General features: G+C 40.4%; 1 protein-coding gene across 3 annotated transcripts in view; it reads right to left on the reverse strand.

Moving 5' to 3' along the window:
* The window catches only part of LOC108096626, a 42,302-nt gene that overhangs the window by 10,034 nt on the left and 16,410 nt on the right, over window positions 1-15,858 (reverse strand). For 2 of the 3 annotated variants that reach the window (XM_043208242.1, XM_043208241.1), the window contains exon 3: window positions 7,869-8,067. In XM_043208242.1, coding sequence (XP_043064177.1) covers window positions 7,869-8,067 — 199 coding nt within the window. Of the gene's footprint in view, window positions 1-4,296; window positions 4,366-7,868; window positions 8,068-15,858 lie in introns of all 3 variants that reach the window. The other variant, XM_017198372.2, reaches the window with a different exon arrangement.

A 15,858-nucleotide genomic window follows, 5' to 3' on the forward strand; every position in this document is an offset into this window, starting at 1 on the left:
TGGTGGGAGACACGAAGGGACACTCCACTGATGTGGATAATAAAAAGTGCTCATGCTGCGACTTCTTCGCCTTCAGCTCCAGCTAGTCCCTGCCCCCAACTCCACTCCATTTCGATGGCCCTTGTAAGCGAACCAAGTGCCACTCAAGAGACATCGTCCGAGACCAGGACCACGCCCCCTTCTTGACAGTTGACAGCGACAGTTTTTTCTTTTGCCTCCATTGCCCTGCCCGTACAGTGGAACCCCTGAAATGGATACCATATTTGAAAAATATAAACCAAATAACCTTTAGTTTAAGCACCAGCCAAAAACTTATTAAAGGGTCACATTTATTGTAAAATATGTGAAGAAAAGTAAGCTTTTTTAGGTAATTTAAAAATCACTGAAACTTATTTATATTTCTTCATCGTTTACTTCTTATTTTCAAATTGAAATTTAGTAGGTTCTATAACTACCTTGTCTAAGCTTGATTTGGGTTTAATTATAAATAAGATTTTTTAATGGAATCCTATAAATGCTTTTATGTATATGTTACTTTTTGTTGGGTTGGGTCTGTTAAATCTTAACTGTACTGTACTCTCTTTTCCCCCGCAACTCGTTCTCTCCATTTTCTTTAGTTGAATGCAGCTGAGCTTATTAAAGGCGCAGATTTCCAAGGGCAACGGGACGAGTGGGGAAAGGGAAAGAGAGAGAGAGGAGAGGGATGCGAGGGTGGCAACGAGATTACTGGAGGGGCTGGACTTCCACGGAATTAAAAATTGAGCACGTGCTGGTGGCGAAAGTTGTGCATTGTGCACTGCTCTTCCATTCTTCCATTCCTCCGCCCCTTCTTTTGGCCCTAAATCAACTTTTCATTAGCACATGCCAATCCATTCAGATTTGGCTTGTTGATCTGTCGCCTGATTAAAGGCAAACAAATAAACAAAACTTCCGTTTAGTCATCTGCCTTTCCGTTTGTTTGCCGGCATTACGTACATCAAACACAAATATTTGAGGGGACAAAGGATTAAATGTCGTGTTGCCATGTGCTTTACTTTACGGACAAGGGCTCAGCTGTTGTAACAGAAAACAGGAATGAAATTGGTAAAAAAGAAAAGCGGCAACTGTCAGCAATTCGGGCAGGATGAAGATGGAAGACTTGAAAGCGGAAACCTAGCAACCAAACTTCTGGGGATCGAACCAGAACCCTTTTGAAGGACGGCCTTCTTATCAATTAGGAGACCATAATCGCAGGGCTCTCCGCTTGCAAATCAATTACACTAAAGTGGGCCCACACTCTGCTTACGACCAAATAAGAAACAGATGAGCACGATGATGAAAGTGGGGCTGGCAATGGAATTGCGAGCGAGAATAATGTTGATGGGGATAGCATGCCGAATCGGAAGATGGATATTCATTGAATCGTGCCATTTATTGCATGCCACATGGCCAACAAGCTGTCTAAGTCTGCCTTTGGCTCGCCTTCTTTTGCTCCCCATCTTTTGGCCACTTTTAGCCTTGGGAGCCCCAAAAAAAAAATATTTTCTGCAACATTCACACTTTTGGTGGCCCGACTTGTCAATGGATTGCCAACTCTCCTTTTTCCACACAGAAAAAAAAGTTATACTAGATAGACAAATGTCATAAGGAATTATGAAATGCCAATTAATTAACAATATAAAAATAGGGTTGGGTGATTGATGGTTTTTTGTTACTGGAACAGCTAATCTCCCCATTAGTTTTTTGCTCATTATAACCACGTTCAATATAATAGCTTATCGATTTCAAATACAATATTTATACACGAACTTATCAGCTGATATTCAGAGCAAAGCATTAACCTGTTAATTTTGATGGTTTTATTTAGTTTAAAATAAAGTTGACTAACTGATGAAAACATTTTGACACATATTAAATATATACATATGGATCAGGTCCAAAGTTAATTGTCTCTTTTCTGGCAGTGGAGTGCCCCCACTTCCTTTGAGCTACTGATATGCCAATAACAATAAAGTACACACACACACACACTCACACAGACGGATTGTGGGGGAAAGACTTTGACTAAGTGAAAACGAAGGACAGTGGCAAGAGCAAGAGCAAAAGCAAATGCCAAAGCAACAACAAAAGCAAAAGCAACAAAACCGAAACCGAACAGAAAAAGCGCAAAAACAGCTGAGGGAGCAGCGAGCATAGTTAATCGTTATTTACAGACAGATAAAGTGCAGAAATATTGCCAAAGGAGCTGGAAGTTGGGACAGCGGCAACGGTAGCTCATGTATCCACTCCGCCCACTGCCCCCACCTCCTGGACAAACTCCTTGTGGTGCAAAAAAAAATCACCATCCGCATATGCCCATGCACTTGGAGAAATATTTGTCAAATATTAAAAGTTTTTAACAAAAAAAGGGTAATAAGAAATAGAAAACCAAACAGTGAATAAAATTGTATTTTTTAATACATTCATATTTCGATATTGATTAAAAAATTAGAACGTTTAACATGAATTAAAAATAGATCATATTGGACTTTATGTTTCAATGTCTTTTGCATGTTTTATCCTTATAGCTTTATAGCTTTATTAAACAATTTTTTCCATTTACTTGATTTTAGGGCGAAACAACTTCAAAAGATAATTTTTAATTTTAATTTTAATTCAAAAATTTCAGAAAAGTTAGCTACACATAAAATTCGTAATATTGACCAATAATATGAAAATGCCTATCGCGGATTGTTTTATATTTTTCAATTATTTAAAGCTTACACTTTTTTCCCAGTGCAGTAATCGGATTGCCGTGCATGGACCGCGCTGGCAGCGTGGCAAGATGATAAGGCGGAGCACGGGAAGTGGGGGGCAACTGCCGCTGCCACACTCGTAAATTCAGCTGCGAGCCGGGCCGCCTGCCAAAAGCATAGAAAATCAGGCAATGGCCAGAACGGGCCAAAACGGGCCAGAACCGGGCCGAAAGCACTTTTCCACTTTTCCTCTCGACGCGTTTTGTCGCCGCCGCTTCCTGCGAAAAATCAGGGAACAGCAGGCGGCGGGTGGCCATTTGGCAGCGGAAATCATTGGCCAAAAACGAGTGTGGGAGTGGAATGGAATGGATGCCACTGCCAATGAAGACGAGGCCACACGCTGCTCCTTTTCACACCATAAACTCCGAGCAGTTAACTCGTTTTCGGGGCTCTCTTCCTTTTTTTTGGTTGTTGTTATCAAATTCAATTACCTAAAGCCGGAAATGCGTATGCCAAGCCGAGCTCCTTCCGCCGGAAAGTTCCGGCCAATAAACTTTCTTTCGGGCCGAGAAGGGCCATCCTCCGGCCATTGTGATGACAGTTTAGATTGTGATTTGCCATCGAGAGGGCTTTGATCGAGTGGACCGAAGGTAATAAACAGTCGCAATTTCCCATCCCCGCTTTTCCTAAGACGCATTTTATGGGAGTTTATGTTCGCCAATTTGCATGCAAGTTTTCCCAAGTGCTTCTTCTAAAAAGTTTTGGTATGTATTATTTGCTCGATTTGTATACAAAGTTTCTTAAAATAATTCGTCACAGATTTGGTTAACTAATCAAGCTAATGTCAGTTGCAATTTGGTTAAGAACAAAAATATTCAAGTCGAACAATAACAAATAAATAAAAGTAAAATAAATTGAACAACAATCTCTACCTTATAATACCAATTTTGTTATATATTTTAAGAATGAATATCAAACAATTAAAGTATCCAATATGCGAAGGTATATAAACTGTTTTCTTTCAAATACAAGATATTCTTAAAGATTTAAAGAATTACTTATTTGTGTTTCTCCATGCGTATGATAGACTTTAATGGTATGTTTAGAATAGTCCTGTGTTTATGGGACATTGTTTCTTTTACTCCTGCTGTTGGGTAATTTGATGTTGCCTCATATGCATGTAATTTAAGCTTGTAACTTTTAATTGCCCACCCAGGCGACCTTGTTGGCCAGCTAGACCGCACAAACCGCACAGAGCGCAAGCGACTGAACACGATTAATGACCCCCATGTCCATCTGGACCCCGTAACACCCCGGAATACCCCTGAATACCCCTGAATACCCCAAAGACCCTGCCCCCCAAAACCAAGTATCTCCTCACACGCTGACCGCACAGGAAATTAAAATGCTTTGGGAACGGGAAGGGCCGAAACGAAAACCCAACTCCGGCGACATCAAATTCAAAGTTCATTTCGAGAGCAATGTCCGGGCCGGGTAATAACATCTCAACTTCGTAGATGGAGAATGGAGATGGAGATCTGGGTGGAGTTGGATATAGATACGTTTCCGTAGGAGTACTCACTTTCTGGAACTGCTCCTGCAAACGCAGCAGAGCGCCTTCAACTTCAATCATCCGCTTCTCCAAAACATCCTGCAAAGAACAACAAAACAGAAAAACCAAAAACTCAGGAAGCAGCGCAAGAAGGCCAAAATGCTACGGCTAAAATTTCCCAAAAAGCGAAAAGTTAAAGCTAGCTGAAAATGTGCATGGGTTTTGTTTTTCTTCAATTTTCCGTGCATACAGTATTCAGTTTGTGGCCAGTGAACCAATGAAGTTTGCGAGTGTGTGAGTGCGAGGGGGTGTGTTTGTAAGCGATTCCAGTGCTGCCCAAAAGCATATTTTACATTTTATATCTTACTTTAGCTACAGCTATTGAAAAGTATACACAAAATCTTATTTAAGGCTCCTTAAATTAAAGCGGGTTATATAGATTAGTTACCACTTCATAAATCCAGCAGTAAAAGCATATTTTACATTTTACATTTTACATTTTAAAGCACAAACCAAATAGTAAAAATAGACTTCCAATTATAAAAACAACTTCAATTTGAATAATTGCTAAGTATTAAGCTAACCAACAGCTCAACTGTATTATTATCAACTTTAAGTAACCTTTTTTCCAACTATCACATTAAATAACCACACTTTTAGCACTTAAGTGAGACAAGTTATTTTCACGTCTGGAACACAAATGAAAAGCAATTGAAATTAATTTACGATCTTGTCACAGCGACAAAAACAGAAAACAGATTCGAGGTGTAAAAAGCAAATCATTGAACTCTTTTGAGCACAATCCCGATTTTCCCCGTGAATGCAATGCATTGCATTCGGACCAACGAAAACAAAAAAAAAACACAATAAGTTTCAACTTAATCCGCACGCGATGAGGAGAAGGTCTGGGGCATGTTGAAAAGTGGGGCCTGAGTGGGGAGACAAGTGGCAAGTTGCAGGTGTGCATGGCCAATAATTCACCGAGAGCAAGGCTGACATGCCACAAAAGAACCGTGGCACATGAAGTCGAGTTTTCGCCTCGAAATCAAAAAGAAAAGCCCCCAAAGAGATCTGTAAATCAGCTACTTAGTGTACTGCTATACTATATATACCCGATATATGTTTGTATATATATGAATATACCTATTGTACACATGACAAGGAGTTTTTAGGGGCGTGGGCAGGAAATGGAAATGGCAATTTCGAAGTTTTCCTCTGCCTAAAAATGGCCAGCAAATGTTGTTACTTGGCTCGAACAGACAACAGAAATCACAGGAACAGAAACAAAACAGCTAATGTGACGCCGTCGCTCGTAAAAACAGCAGTTTGCTTTTTTTGGATTTTTTGTCTCTTTGGTTTGCTGCTTTCTGTTTTGTTAAACACTTAATATTAGTTGTGGAAGTTGTAAAAATAATTTTTATTGCTTTAAGAAAATGGGTTGTGTTGTCGCCTTTGAAGCATGGTCTTTGTTTTTTGTTTTGTTTTGCGCAATAGACAAATTGATTTTTGTTGTTCTGCCGTAACGAGAGAGAATTTATAAAGATTACGATCCGAGCGTGATTATGAATGGCCAAAAGAGTTGGCCAACTGAGCGAGAATGAATGCCATGATTTGTGGCAGGAAATTATCCAGACTCGAGGTGGAGCTGCCAGTTAATGCACCAAGGAAAAATGAGCCTTGATCTGATTTAAAATCTTATTCCAATAAATATTACTTTTTATGAAACAATTATTATGCAATTATTTTTGTAATTTAGGAAAATGGAATCTTAAGATTGTTTTATTTAGGTTAAGAACTTGATTTACCTTGTTTTTATCATTAAAGTGCTACATGATTGAATTAATCGTTGACCTACTAAAAAGTTTAGATAATCTTTATCCCTAAACTTCTTAAGCAACTTTCAATCTATTAGATTCTAGGGTTTAATAGAAAGATATTTAATTATACTTTTCTGGAAATTAAAGAAAATAAAACCCTTTTTTGATCGATTTCTGGAACTTATGAACTGCCCCCTTCGAGAATTTTTTCCGTGTAAGCAAATATAACAGCCAGTAGGTACACACATATCCATATGCTAATGCAGGCAATGAAATGGAGACGGCGACAACAATGCCAGCCCATAGAGTTCGGTAGAGCTTCTATTCCAGCTGTGGAAACTGCGCGCATGTGCAGCAGAATCCGAGAATCGGAGAGTTGGAGAACCGGAGAATCAGAGCCAGAAGCTGCGACTGAGGAGAAGAGAGGAGCCATCGGGATTGGGGGCTAAGCAGTCTGAGCAAACACAGCAAATAAATAGCTTCCAGTTCATTGACCCGCTCCTCAATCACTCGTCGCCACTGCGAAACTGCACAGTTGCAACTGCAGCAGCAACAGCAACATCACAACAGCAACATTACAACAGCAACAACAGCAACATCAAAATGGGGAGAGAACGTGACTGGGTTCTGATGACAGCCGTGGATGCAGTGCATCGGTTCCATTGTGCCGAGTGCACAAATAATCGAGATGCCATTTGGCAAATTTGCCGAGAGTGGGTGTCTGTCTGTCCATTCGAATGGATTCTCTGGTGGCTGTTGGGCATCTGGACGTTGGCAATCGAGGCACGCAGTCGGATTCGTGGGTTCAATTAGCAGGAGCCGTGACTTCTCCGCTGGATTCTGGGAAACATTACCGCGTCAGCTGCCATTTACATGGGGCAGTTACCACGTTCCACGTTCCCCTGGCAAAGCCAACTGGTCCGGCTCATTTGCAGCCGCTTATGGGCCATCCATCCAAGCGAGCCGGCCCATCCAAAGCCATCCATAGCCAGTAACTACCATAAATCAACTGCAGCGGCCGCGCATGCGCCATACTTAGTGCTATTAAAACGTCACGGAAGTCGGAACGTGAGCGGCAGCGAGAATTCGAGTGAACATATGGGAGCACCACTCGGAGATCATCCATGGGAAAGGCTGAAGTTAGTTTCAGGTAATTGTCAACGTTTATACGCGATCAATTAGGCGGCATCGCAGGGAAATTGGGGAGAAATTACTAGAGGAATGCCGAGGCAGAGGAATTAAAGTTGGCGTGACCTCTTCTTGGTGGGGATTCGCATGTCAAGGGGTCATTCGGCCCACGAGGAGTCCTCCATCAATCTCGGGAACGCCGCCGCGATGTGTCTCAAATGGCACGTTAACGAGTTCAAGTGGCTCACAAAAGCCCAAAGCCGAAAGCCTCAAAGTCGAGAGTCGAGTTCAAAGGTGTTTGCCTCGGCGAGAGTCTCTCGTTTGCATGCCGCACTTTGGGAAAAATTCTCCACACGCCAACAATGGAAAGCGAGCTGCTCTTTTTTGTTTTTCCCCCCTTTGATTTTCCCCACAGAAATTGGGTTAAGCCACTCACAAAACACCGGAGCCGAAGGTTAGTTGATGGTTGGTGGGTAGGTAATAGCTATATGCAGGGGCTATGATTTGATTTGAGCCGATTGTCGGTAATTGGATGGGTCTACTACTATGTTGTCTATCCCGAAAGCGCTACGTGCTTCATTTGCTCCAAACCAAAAGCTGGAAGTTACCAAATACCCGGATTTTGTTGGGGTTAACTAAGCCACCAGAAAAACTCACCTTATCACAGCCGCCGGATCCGGAGATCGAGCCTCCATGTCGCTCCAGGGAAAGGGTTCCCGCCTCCGATTCCAAAGGAGTTCTTGGCTGGTGGACCAACTGAATCCTGCCCTGGGAGATCTGTATGTAGTTCGGAGGTGGCGGCATGATGTCCAGCACATCCTCTTTATCGTCCTCATCGCAGTCCTTCTCGTTTTGCCTGAAAAATATAAATTAAATATAAATAAATATAAAATAAATTCCACATAAAGATTAGTTTATTTAGGATTTCCTTAGGCTAGAGTTTCCCAACCAATTTGGTTGTAATTATTCACATCAGCCGAACACAAAGTGGTTTCCATATCGCAATTGCATAGCTGGCATTTATTTTAGATCGCCCCATAAAGAAGTGTCAAAATATTTCCTATTGCTCACGTCGCTTATCGGCAAACTCCGAAAAATGTGTTGCACAATGCAAAATATATACTGCAGTAAGTGCAGTAAGTAAAGTGGATACAGGCTAAGAGAAACTCCGAGAAGACAGCCCATAAAGTGATCTTAATAGATAGTTTCACTAAGCAGTACACTAAGAAAAATAAAGGTACATTGAATGAAATGAAATTTGCAAAAAAAGAAACTTCTGTTTACAATTTCAAATAAAATTTGGAAGAATTTATAGAAATAAAGAAGTTTAAAGAGTTACTTAAATACTTTTTAAGTACAAAATTAATAAAACAAATAAATATTAAATTAATAAATTATATATAAAGCGTTAATTTATTGTTTAATTGTTTAGAAAATACTATGTTAACAAATATAAAAAAGAACTATTAAATATAATTATAAATACATAGGTATTATTACTATTAAAACATATTTCATTTAGGCCGTGGTTTGTACAATATTGTGTAGTAACATAAGTTATTAGGCAATCAATTTCAAAGCACACAATGTAAGGCATATAAGATTGCTTTTTTCATAGCTGATATTTACTGTACAACTCCCATTGATGGGGGTTACCACCTTGCGGCGTTTTCTGACACGACCCAAATAGAGCAAATCGACTGCGACTGCGACAGAGATATCAATTGTGCTTGTGTCTCCGCGTGTGCAAAGTGCATGGGATCACCTGTTGTTTTTGGGGCCTGGGGGCACTCGGGTATTTGTACCCGTAGATGTAGAAGCGGACTCGGATCCCCGGCATCCCGGTGCTAACAACGAAATGCGCTCGTTACTTCCAATTGAATTTGCAGCTAAGTGCAAATAATTCGATAAAATTGCCACTCGGAGGCATTCGAGTGGGCAAACAGCGGCCGAAAAAAAAAGTGGGGGAAAAAAACTAAAATCACCATGAGGCCAAAATGCTTTTGGCTTGCCAGCTTGTCTACGTTCACATCTAAGCCAGCTTCAGCCCCCCGTTCAGTCTCCCACCCTTTTGGCTTTTAGCTCTTGGCCCGGTCCAGCTGCAATCCAGTTTTACACACTCTAACTATCGAGTTGCCGACTGAAAACAGAAAACTGACTGCAGTTGAATAAATGGCCACAGAAAAACCAAAAAGAGGAAAAAGAGCTGCAAACAATCTTACAAGCTAATCGCACAAAATGTTTCGTTTCGTGTTTGACGTTGACACCGGACAAGTGGGCAGTGGCCAGAGCAGCGATGGATATATATTCACCCATGGTGTATATGGTATTAATCCCCAGCATATCGGTGTCCATATCGCCGAGTATCACTTTTTCCCGGCCCACGTGCCCCAATAGAATTTCCACTCGTCTCTCTCTCTGATTTATAGGCATCGAATAAAGCAATCAAAATCAATTTAACTGTTATCAAGCTGGCCATTGGCAGTTGGTAATTAAGTGAGACGCCAAGTATCGAATCCCATTATATAGCATCGCGTGTCTTCAGAAATCGGCGTCATCCTGCATTAGATGCAAGCCTAATTAGTCGGACGGGTGAGTCAAAAGGCCAGCTAATGCCATTACAGGGCTTTAATTAACGTGGCCCGCAATTATGTACCTCGGCCCTGCTCTGTCGGGCAATTGCTTAATGCCATCCCCTGTCACCCGATCAATTGACAGTGAAATAGTGCCACCGCAGGCGGTAAGGTGCAGAGTGCAAGCGTTGCACTTCAGCCACTTCAGGCGCACCAATTTAGCACTGACTCATGCAACTTATGTGCTGCAACTCGGACTGAAAGCAAGTGCGTCCCAAAATAAATCAAATGTAAAGCGCTTCTAAGCAGGCAGAAAGTTAAAGAGTTTAACATAACTCTGAATTAATTCAAGAAAGAAAAAAAACTATTGCTGAAAATATTCTCGGCTTTTGTAATAGTCAGGCAGGGAAAATGCTTTATTGTTTCTATTTCTATTCACGACAATAAAATTCCATTCTTAAAATTTGTTGGGAACTTTTAGAAAAATGACCTCTTTATATCGCATACAAATTCTTGAATTTTAAAGAAAATTCTTTTTTTATGGTTAAGTCAAACATTAAAATTTTAGCATATATGATATATTTATTCATTGAAAATATATATCTGGGTTGTAAGTGTTTAAAGAGGTATTGAATAAAATCTCAACTTTTTTGTCTAGACTGACGATTTGACTGATTGATTTATTGTTACAGGAGTAACCAAAATTTCCACAAATTTGTATTTCCTAAGGTTAGTTATTAAGTGAAGCTAGAACTGAAATATTTGACTGATTGGTTGTTTTATTTTTTGTTATTATTTGCTCAGTGTACGAATACAGGAGCCACAAGTTACACGCAAGTTTTGCTTGAATTTGCATTTCTATCGAAGCGCAGTCGGTCGAACGTGCGAATGATGGATCCGAGGGGGAATTGTTCCAGAGTAGCTATAGCCTCACCGATTCCGTATCCATCGGTCATTCGGTTAAGCCCCCCAATCCACAAACCCCCCTCCTTCTCTCTCTCTCTCTCTCTCTCTTGTTCTTTTTCTGCCTTTGTGGCACATTCGTTTACTGATTATGCGTTTTATGCGACGCCCATAAATTTCCGCTGTCGCTGCTCTCGTCTGCTTCCTTTTCTCCCTTCTCCCCCGACTATATCTGCCCCCTGTAATATATAGTATATCCCCTGCTCGGGCAGTCTGTCTCATCCGCTGTCCAGCGCTTATCACTGCCCATTGCAGTTGGCATAAAAATAAATATTGCACAAATGCGTATAAAAAGTAAATAAAACGAGGCAAGTAGCCGCCGTCGGGGACTCCGTTTTATACGACCTACAAATAAGCCGCATAAGGCGCTTACCACCGCACTTCCCGCCCCGATTTACGAGTATTTCCCGGGGATTCTCGCTCGGAATCTCGTGCCGTCTTTTAAGACCGATTTGAGGGGCATAATTATGCGAGCTCTGTAATTGAGGGCTGCTCACGCCGATAAGCCAACGGCGTAATTGTGGTCTCCGCATTTCGAGATAAGAACTGGTGGGCTTAAGCGGATTCCTCGGCGATGAGTGACCCATTGATTGGTCATTTTAGTTGGCGGCTTTAAAAACACTTCCCCCGCGATAAATGAGTGCAATGAATGAATATCAAAAGCATTTTGTTCAATCTAAAACAAATTAGCAATGAGAACAAGTTGGTGGTAAAATATGACGCACTGTCAAAAGATTTATTTAAAGTATTTTTAATTTGAAATAATATTTCAATTTAGAACAAGGATAAATAAATAAATATGAAAATATTTGGGAGAATCAAAAACAAGATAGAAAATAAAACAAATTTGATGCAAATTTTATGCAAGAGTTGTTGGTTCTAAAATTGTGTGAAAAGAGGACCATGATATTTTATTTTAGTATAAATAAATAATCAAAATAACAAATATATTCTTAAACAAATAAATTAGGAGAACATAAAGGAAAAAAACTTCTTCAATGATTTAAAAATAGTTCGAAAAAGATTCCCCAGCCACGCTTAATATTCGCATCATGAACCCATTTGGCTGATCATTTTCCCCTGCCTACTGACGCCTGCTAAACGCTCAATTTGCATTAAACACACCGAATTATTAAACAGCAACTGCAAAGTGCATGTGGGAATATTGGCACACATGCTGTTATGAATTTTCCAGCGGCTATTTGTGTGTGTGTTGACAATGAGGTCGCCAGAGCAAATAATTTCCAGTACTCTGCAGTAATTGCCATAATTTTCGACTGCCATTCGAGCACGGCTATCCCCCACTATTTAAACCCGAACCCTCCCTCCGAATCCTCCATCGCCCCCACTCCTGTCATGAATATTGAAAATCGAAGTTAAAGTTGAACCGCCCAACTGTCCAGCTGTCCATGTGTCCGAGTGTCCAACTGCCAGAGCTTTTCGCTCCACTTGTGGGTGCCCACTGACATGGGCGTGGGTTCGATCGAAAAAAAGAAACCATGAATGAAACTGAATCGGAAAAACACACTGGCCACACGCAGATGAAGTTGCAGCCTCCTCCGAGCGGGTTTCCACACCTACAGTGCAGCTTCTATAAGTCAAACAGGGGAGTTTTAAATTCTGAACATTAACTATAATGTAAGTAATGTTTGAAACAAATAATCCTAGGATTTTTGCATACTTATATAGCTTTAAGGGTGTTTAAAAGCTTTTATTAAAACGGCTTAGATTGAATATAAAAACTATAGGTAAGTTAAATAAGAAATATCAGTTAAGAATTAAACAAAAAATATTGGTATATAGGTTTTTAAATGTTTATAGCTATGTATAACACCTATATAAAAAACCACATTCAAAACAAATTATTTCTGGAAATATTTTTAACTATATGCTTATATCATTTAGATCCCCATCTGAAGTTCATAAAGTACCAGGGATTTCATAACTTTCTCTGAAGTATCTCTGTTTTTATAGAATTAAACATCTTAAAAGCAATATGTTTTTTGACCATTCCTTATCTGGAGTTTCCTAAGTGGCGCACACACTCGCCAGCACTTTCTAGTTAGGAAATGTGGCCTGTAGCCACGATCTCATCTGATGAAATCGGGCAATCTTGCAACTTACAGTCTACAGCTACTGTCTGTTGGAGCAGAGTTGGAGTTCTCCGTTTGTTGAATTGCATAATTTATGGTCCTCGAGATCGATTTTAATCGTTGCTGTTGTATCTCACGGCCTTATTTGGCCAGAACAGTTGGTAAAGCAAAGTGCCTGGGGGGCGTGTTCCATATGTTCGGTTCGCCTTTACCGTTTTTAACTGAAAACAGGCACTTATGCATACATATGTTCTTGTGTTAATTTATTCATGAGCTGGCGAGCGGGCTAAGCTTCCGTTATAAATCCGCGCTTAGTGCACTCTATGCTCCACTGCACATCGAGTGCTCCATCCCACTCCCACACTCTCTCACCTCTCTCCTCTCTTTCCTCTCTCTCCCCTATAGCTCGCACTTGCACTCGTAGTGGGTTTGTTTGCTAGCCAAAGGGCCCTCGCATGTAACCCATTTCGCAGACTCAAACAAAAATCCAGCTACGTAGCCCAAATAGGCGGGTCCGTCTGTCAGTTTTGCTGACTGTCAGTCAGTTTGCTTCTCTGTTCGTTCTTCTGTTTGGTTTACTCTAGAACGAGGTCTTAATTCAGGGCTGTCAACTATACGCATTTCCACGTCAGATCTGGCTACTTAAATAGTCATGAGGAGACCTACACAAAGAGGATTTTAGGGTTTCGGTAAAGCAAAATCTGTTGGAGCAACTTTAAGAGTTGATAAGAGGTCAAGACAATATTTCATTATATTATTTACACATCAATTCTCTATAAATACCATTAAAATATCCCAAAGTATATCACATTGTTTTAGTTTATTTAAGTTTTGAAACTTCAAATTGTATTAACTCTATAAATATTCATAATTTTACTAACTGGGGGAACCAGAAATTCTAAATATTATTATATTATGTACTTAAGAAGCCGTTTTATTTTTGGGTACTTTTTAACCACTAGTGTAAAGATATATAAATGTTTTTCTGAATGGTTAAGCATTACTTTGTAAACCAGTATAAATATAGACTTACAAAGTTGTTATAATATATCACTTAAGTGACACGAATTCAAAGGTATAACTTATTTATATGAATTCATGAATTCCAGCTAAAAGATCTCGCAACTAATTGCTGGCATCACTATCACTAAGCTGCCATGTGAGAATGTGTACTTTGTCAGTTGAAAAAGTGAGGCGCAAAGTGTTAGGCAAAGTCAAACAAGGGGCCAACAGTGGGTGCATCTGCATCTGAATTTGAATTTGAATCTGAATCTGAATCTGTGTGTGTTCGCCTGGGACTTTAGGAGCAGCTAAGTGGTTATGCCATTGTTTCCCAGCGCTGCTCCAAAAATGCGTGGGCGTGATGAGAAATGCGAGTAGTTGCCCCTTCGGAGTTTCAACACCCCTCTTCCCAGGCTGACAATGCGTTGATGTTATCGATGCGCTGATGACCCACATCTTCAGCTGGAGGTAGTATATCCCCCCCCTTTCCCCCTCCCTTTCCCCCTCCCTTTCCCCCTCCCTTTCCCCTCTTTTTTTTCGATCCCCAACTGATAGGAACAGCCCACACTGGAAATTTGCATAATTTGACGACAAGTCGAGTCGAAGATTTATTATACACGCTTCATCTGAGCCAAACCGAATACGGTTTAAAAAGCCAACTGGCGATAAGCATCAAATAATTGTGGCGAACAGGAAATTACGACGACATAATTGAGTGTCATGTAGCCGAATCGAAATGAGATCGCGAGTAAAGAGCCTAATCCCGCCTTTTATACTCGGTTATATTCCATAAGTACTTCCCACTACTAAAATCGAATGAATGGAGAAGAGGCGCCAAAAGCCAAAAGGCAAAGCCACAGCCAAATACACATCTGCTGTTCTGTGTAAATATTTATGCAAATATAAACAAGGGCCGAATGGCTGGCTGGCGTGTAAATACTACCGCCAAATGCAATAGATTAAAGCCATCGAGGGACGGCGTGTGTCACGTTTCGTTCGGGGAACCAAGGAGCAGCCAACACGAAACGGAAGTCAAGTGGACACTCGCTGCTTACCTGGTTACCTGGCCAAACACCTGGAGACGGAGACGGCGATGGAGACTCCGCTGATTGACAGGCGCGAGCCGACCAAAGGTGGCCATTGCATTTGCATTTCCAAATAACACTTGGAGAATCAAAGCGGGAGAGGCTTTATTAAGCGGCTTAGTGGATCAAAAAAATAATGAAATGGAAATGAATAAGGGAGCTATTAAAATAATAATCTCTTGAACAATTCATGTAATTGTAATAATTTCAGTATCTTAATATACTTACTACTTTGGTAGTCATTGAGCTTTAATGTATATTTATAAAATTAGTGACACATAACCCTTGTTTTAAATTGTTCACTTTGTTTCATTTTTTATAATGTTTAAAAGTATCAAATATAAGCTTTAAAAACCATACAATTTTATCAGCTTATACCTATGTAAGTTCAACAACTGATAATATAATATTGTATTTATTATAAAGTGGTCTTTGCATCTAGTTTTATTTTAAAGCTGTGATAAATTTAAATTCATTTAAATTTAATTTCTTTCAAGGCAGTAGTCTCTTAGATAGCTAACCAAAAATAAAGAATATTTTTTATACGTTCTCTGATATAAAGATTACATTCAAATCGATGACTATGATTAGCCGATCCCTGAAACACCAATTGGACTTTTGACACATACTTTTCTCGATCTAATTAAAAACATATGCATGCTTTTCCCGCAGTGCGTCCTCTCAATGCTTTTAAAAGGAAACCGTCAAGGTGCAGCCGTCGGTTTAGAAAGTTATTTGCATGCCACGCTTCGAGTGGAGCCGCTCCTCAATCCCCAATCCATAGTACCCATTCCCCATTCCCCAATCGGCAACTCAACTCTCGGCTGTTTTGCATGCAGATTTTGATTGGCACTTGGCCAAGCGGAAGCGTCGATCGGTATCGCTCTCACTTCAAGGACAATGGCATGTTAATTCGCGGACCGGACCGACC

The sequence above is a fragment of the Drosophila ficusphila genome, unplaced genomic scaffold (assembly GCF_018152265.1).
Source record: "Drosophila ficusphila isolate 14025-0441.05 unplaced genomic scaffold, ASM1815226v1 contig_414, whole genome shotgun sequence".
Taxonomy (NCBI): Eukaryota; Metazoa; Arthropoda; class Insecta; order Diptera; family Drosophilidae; genus Drosophila; species Drosophila ficusphila.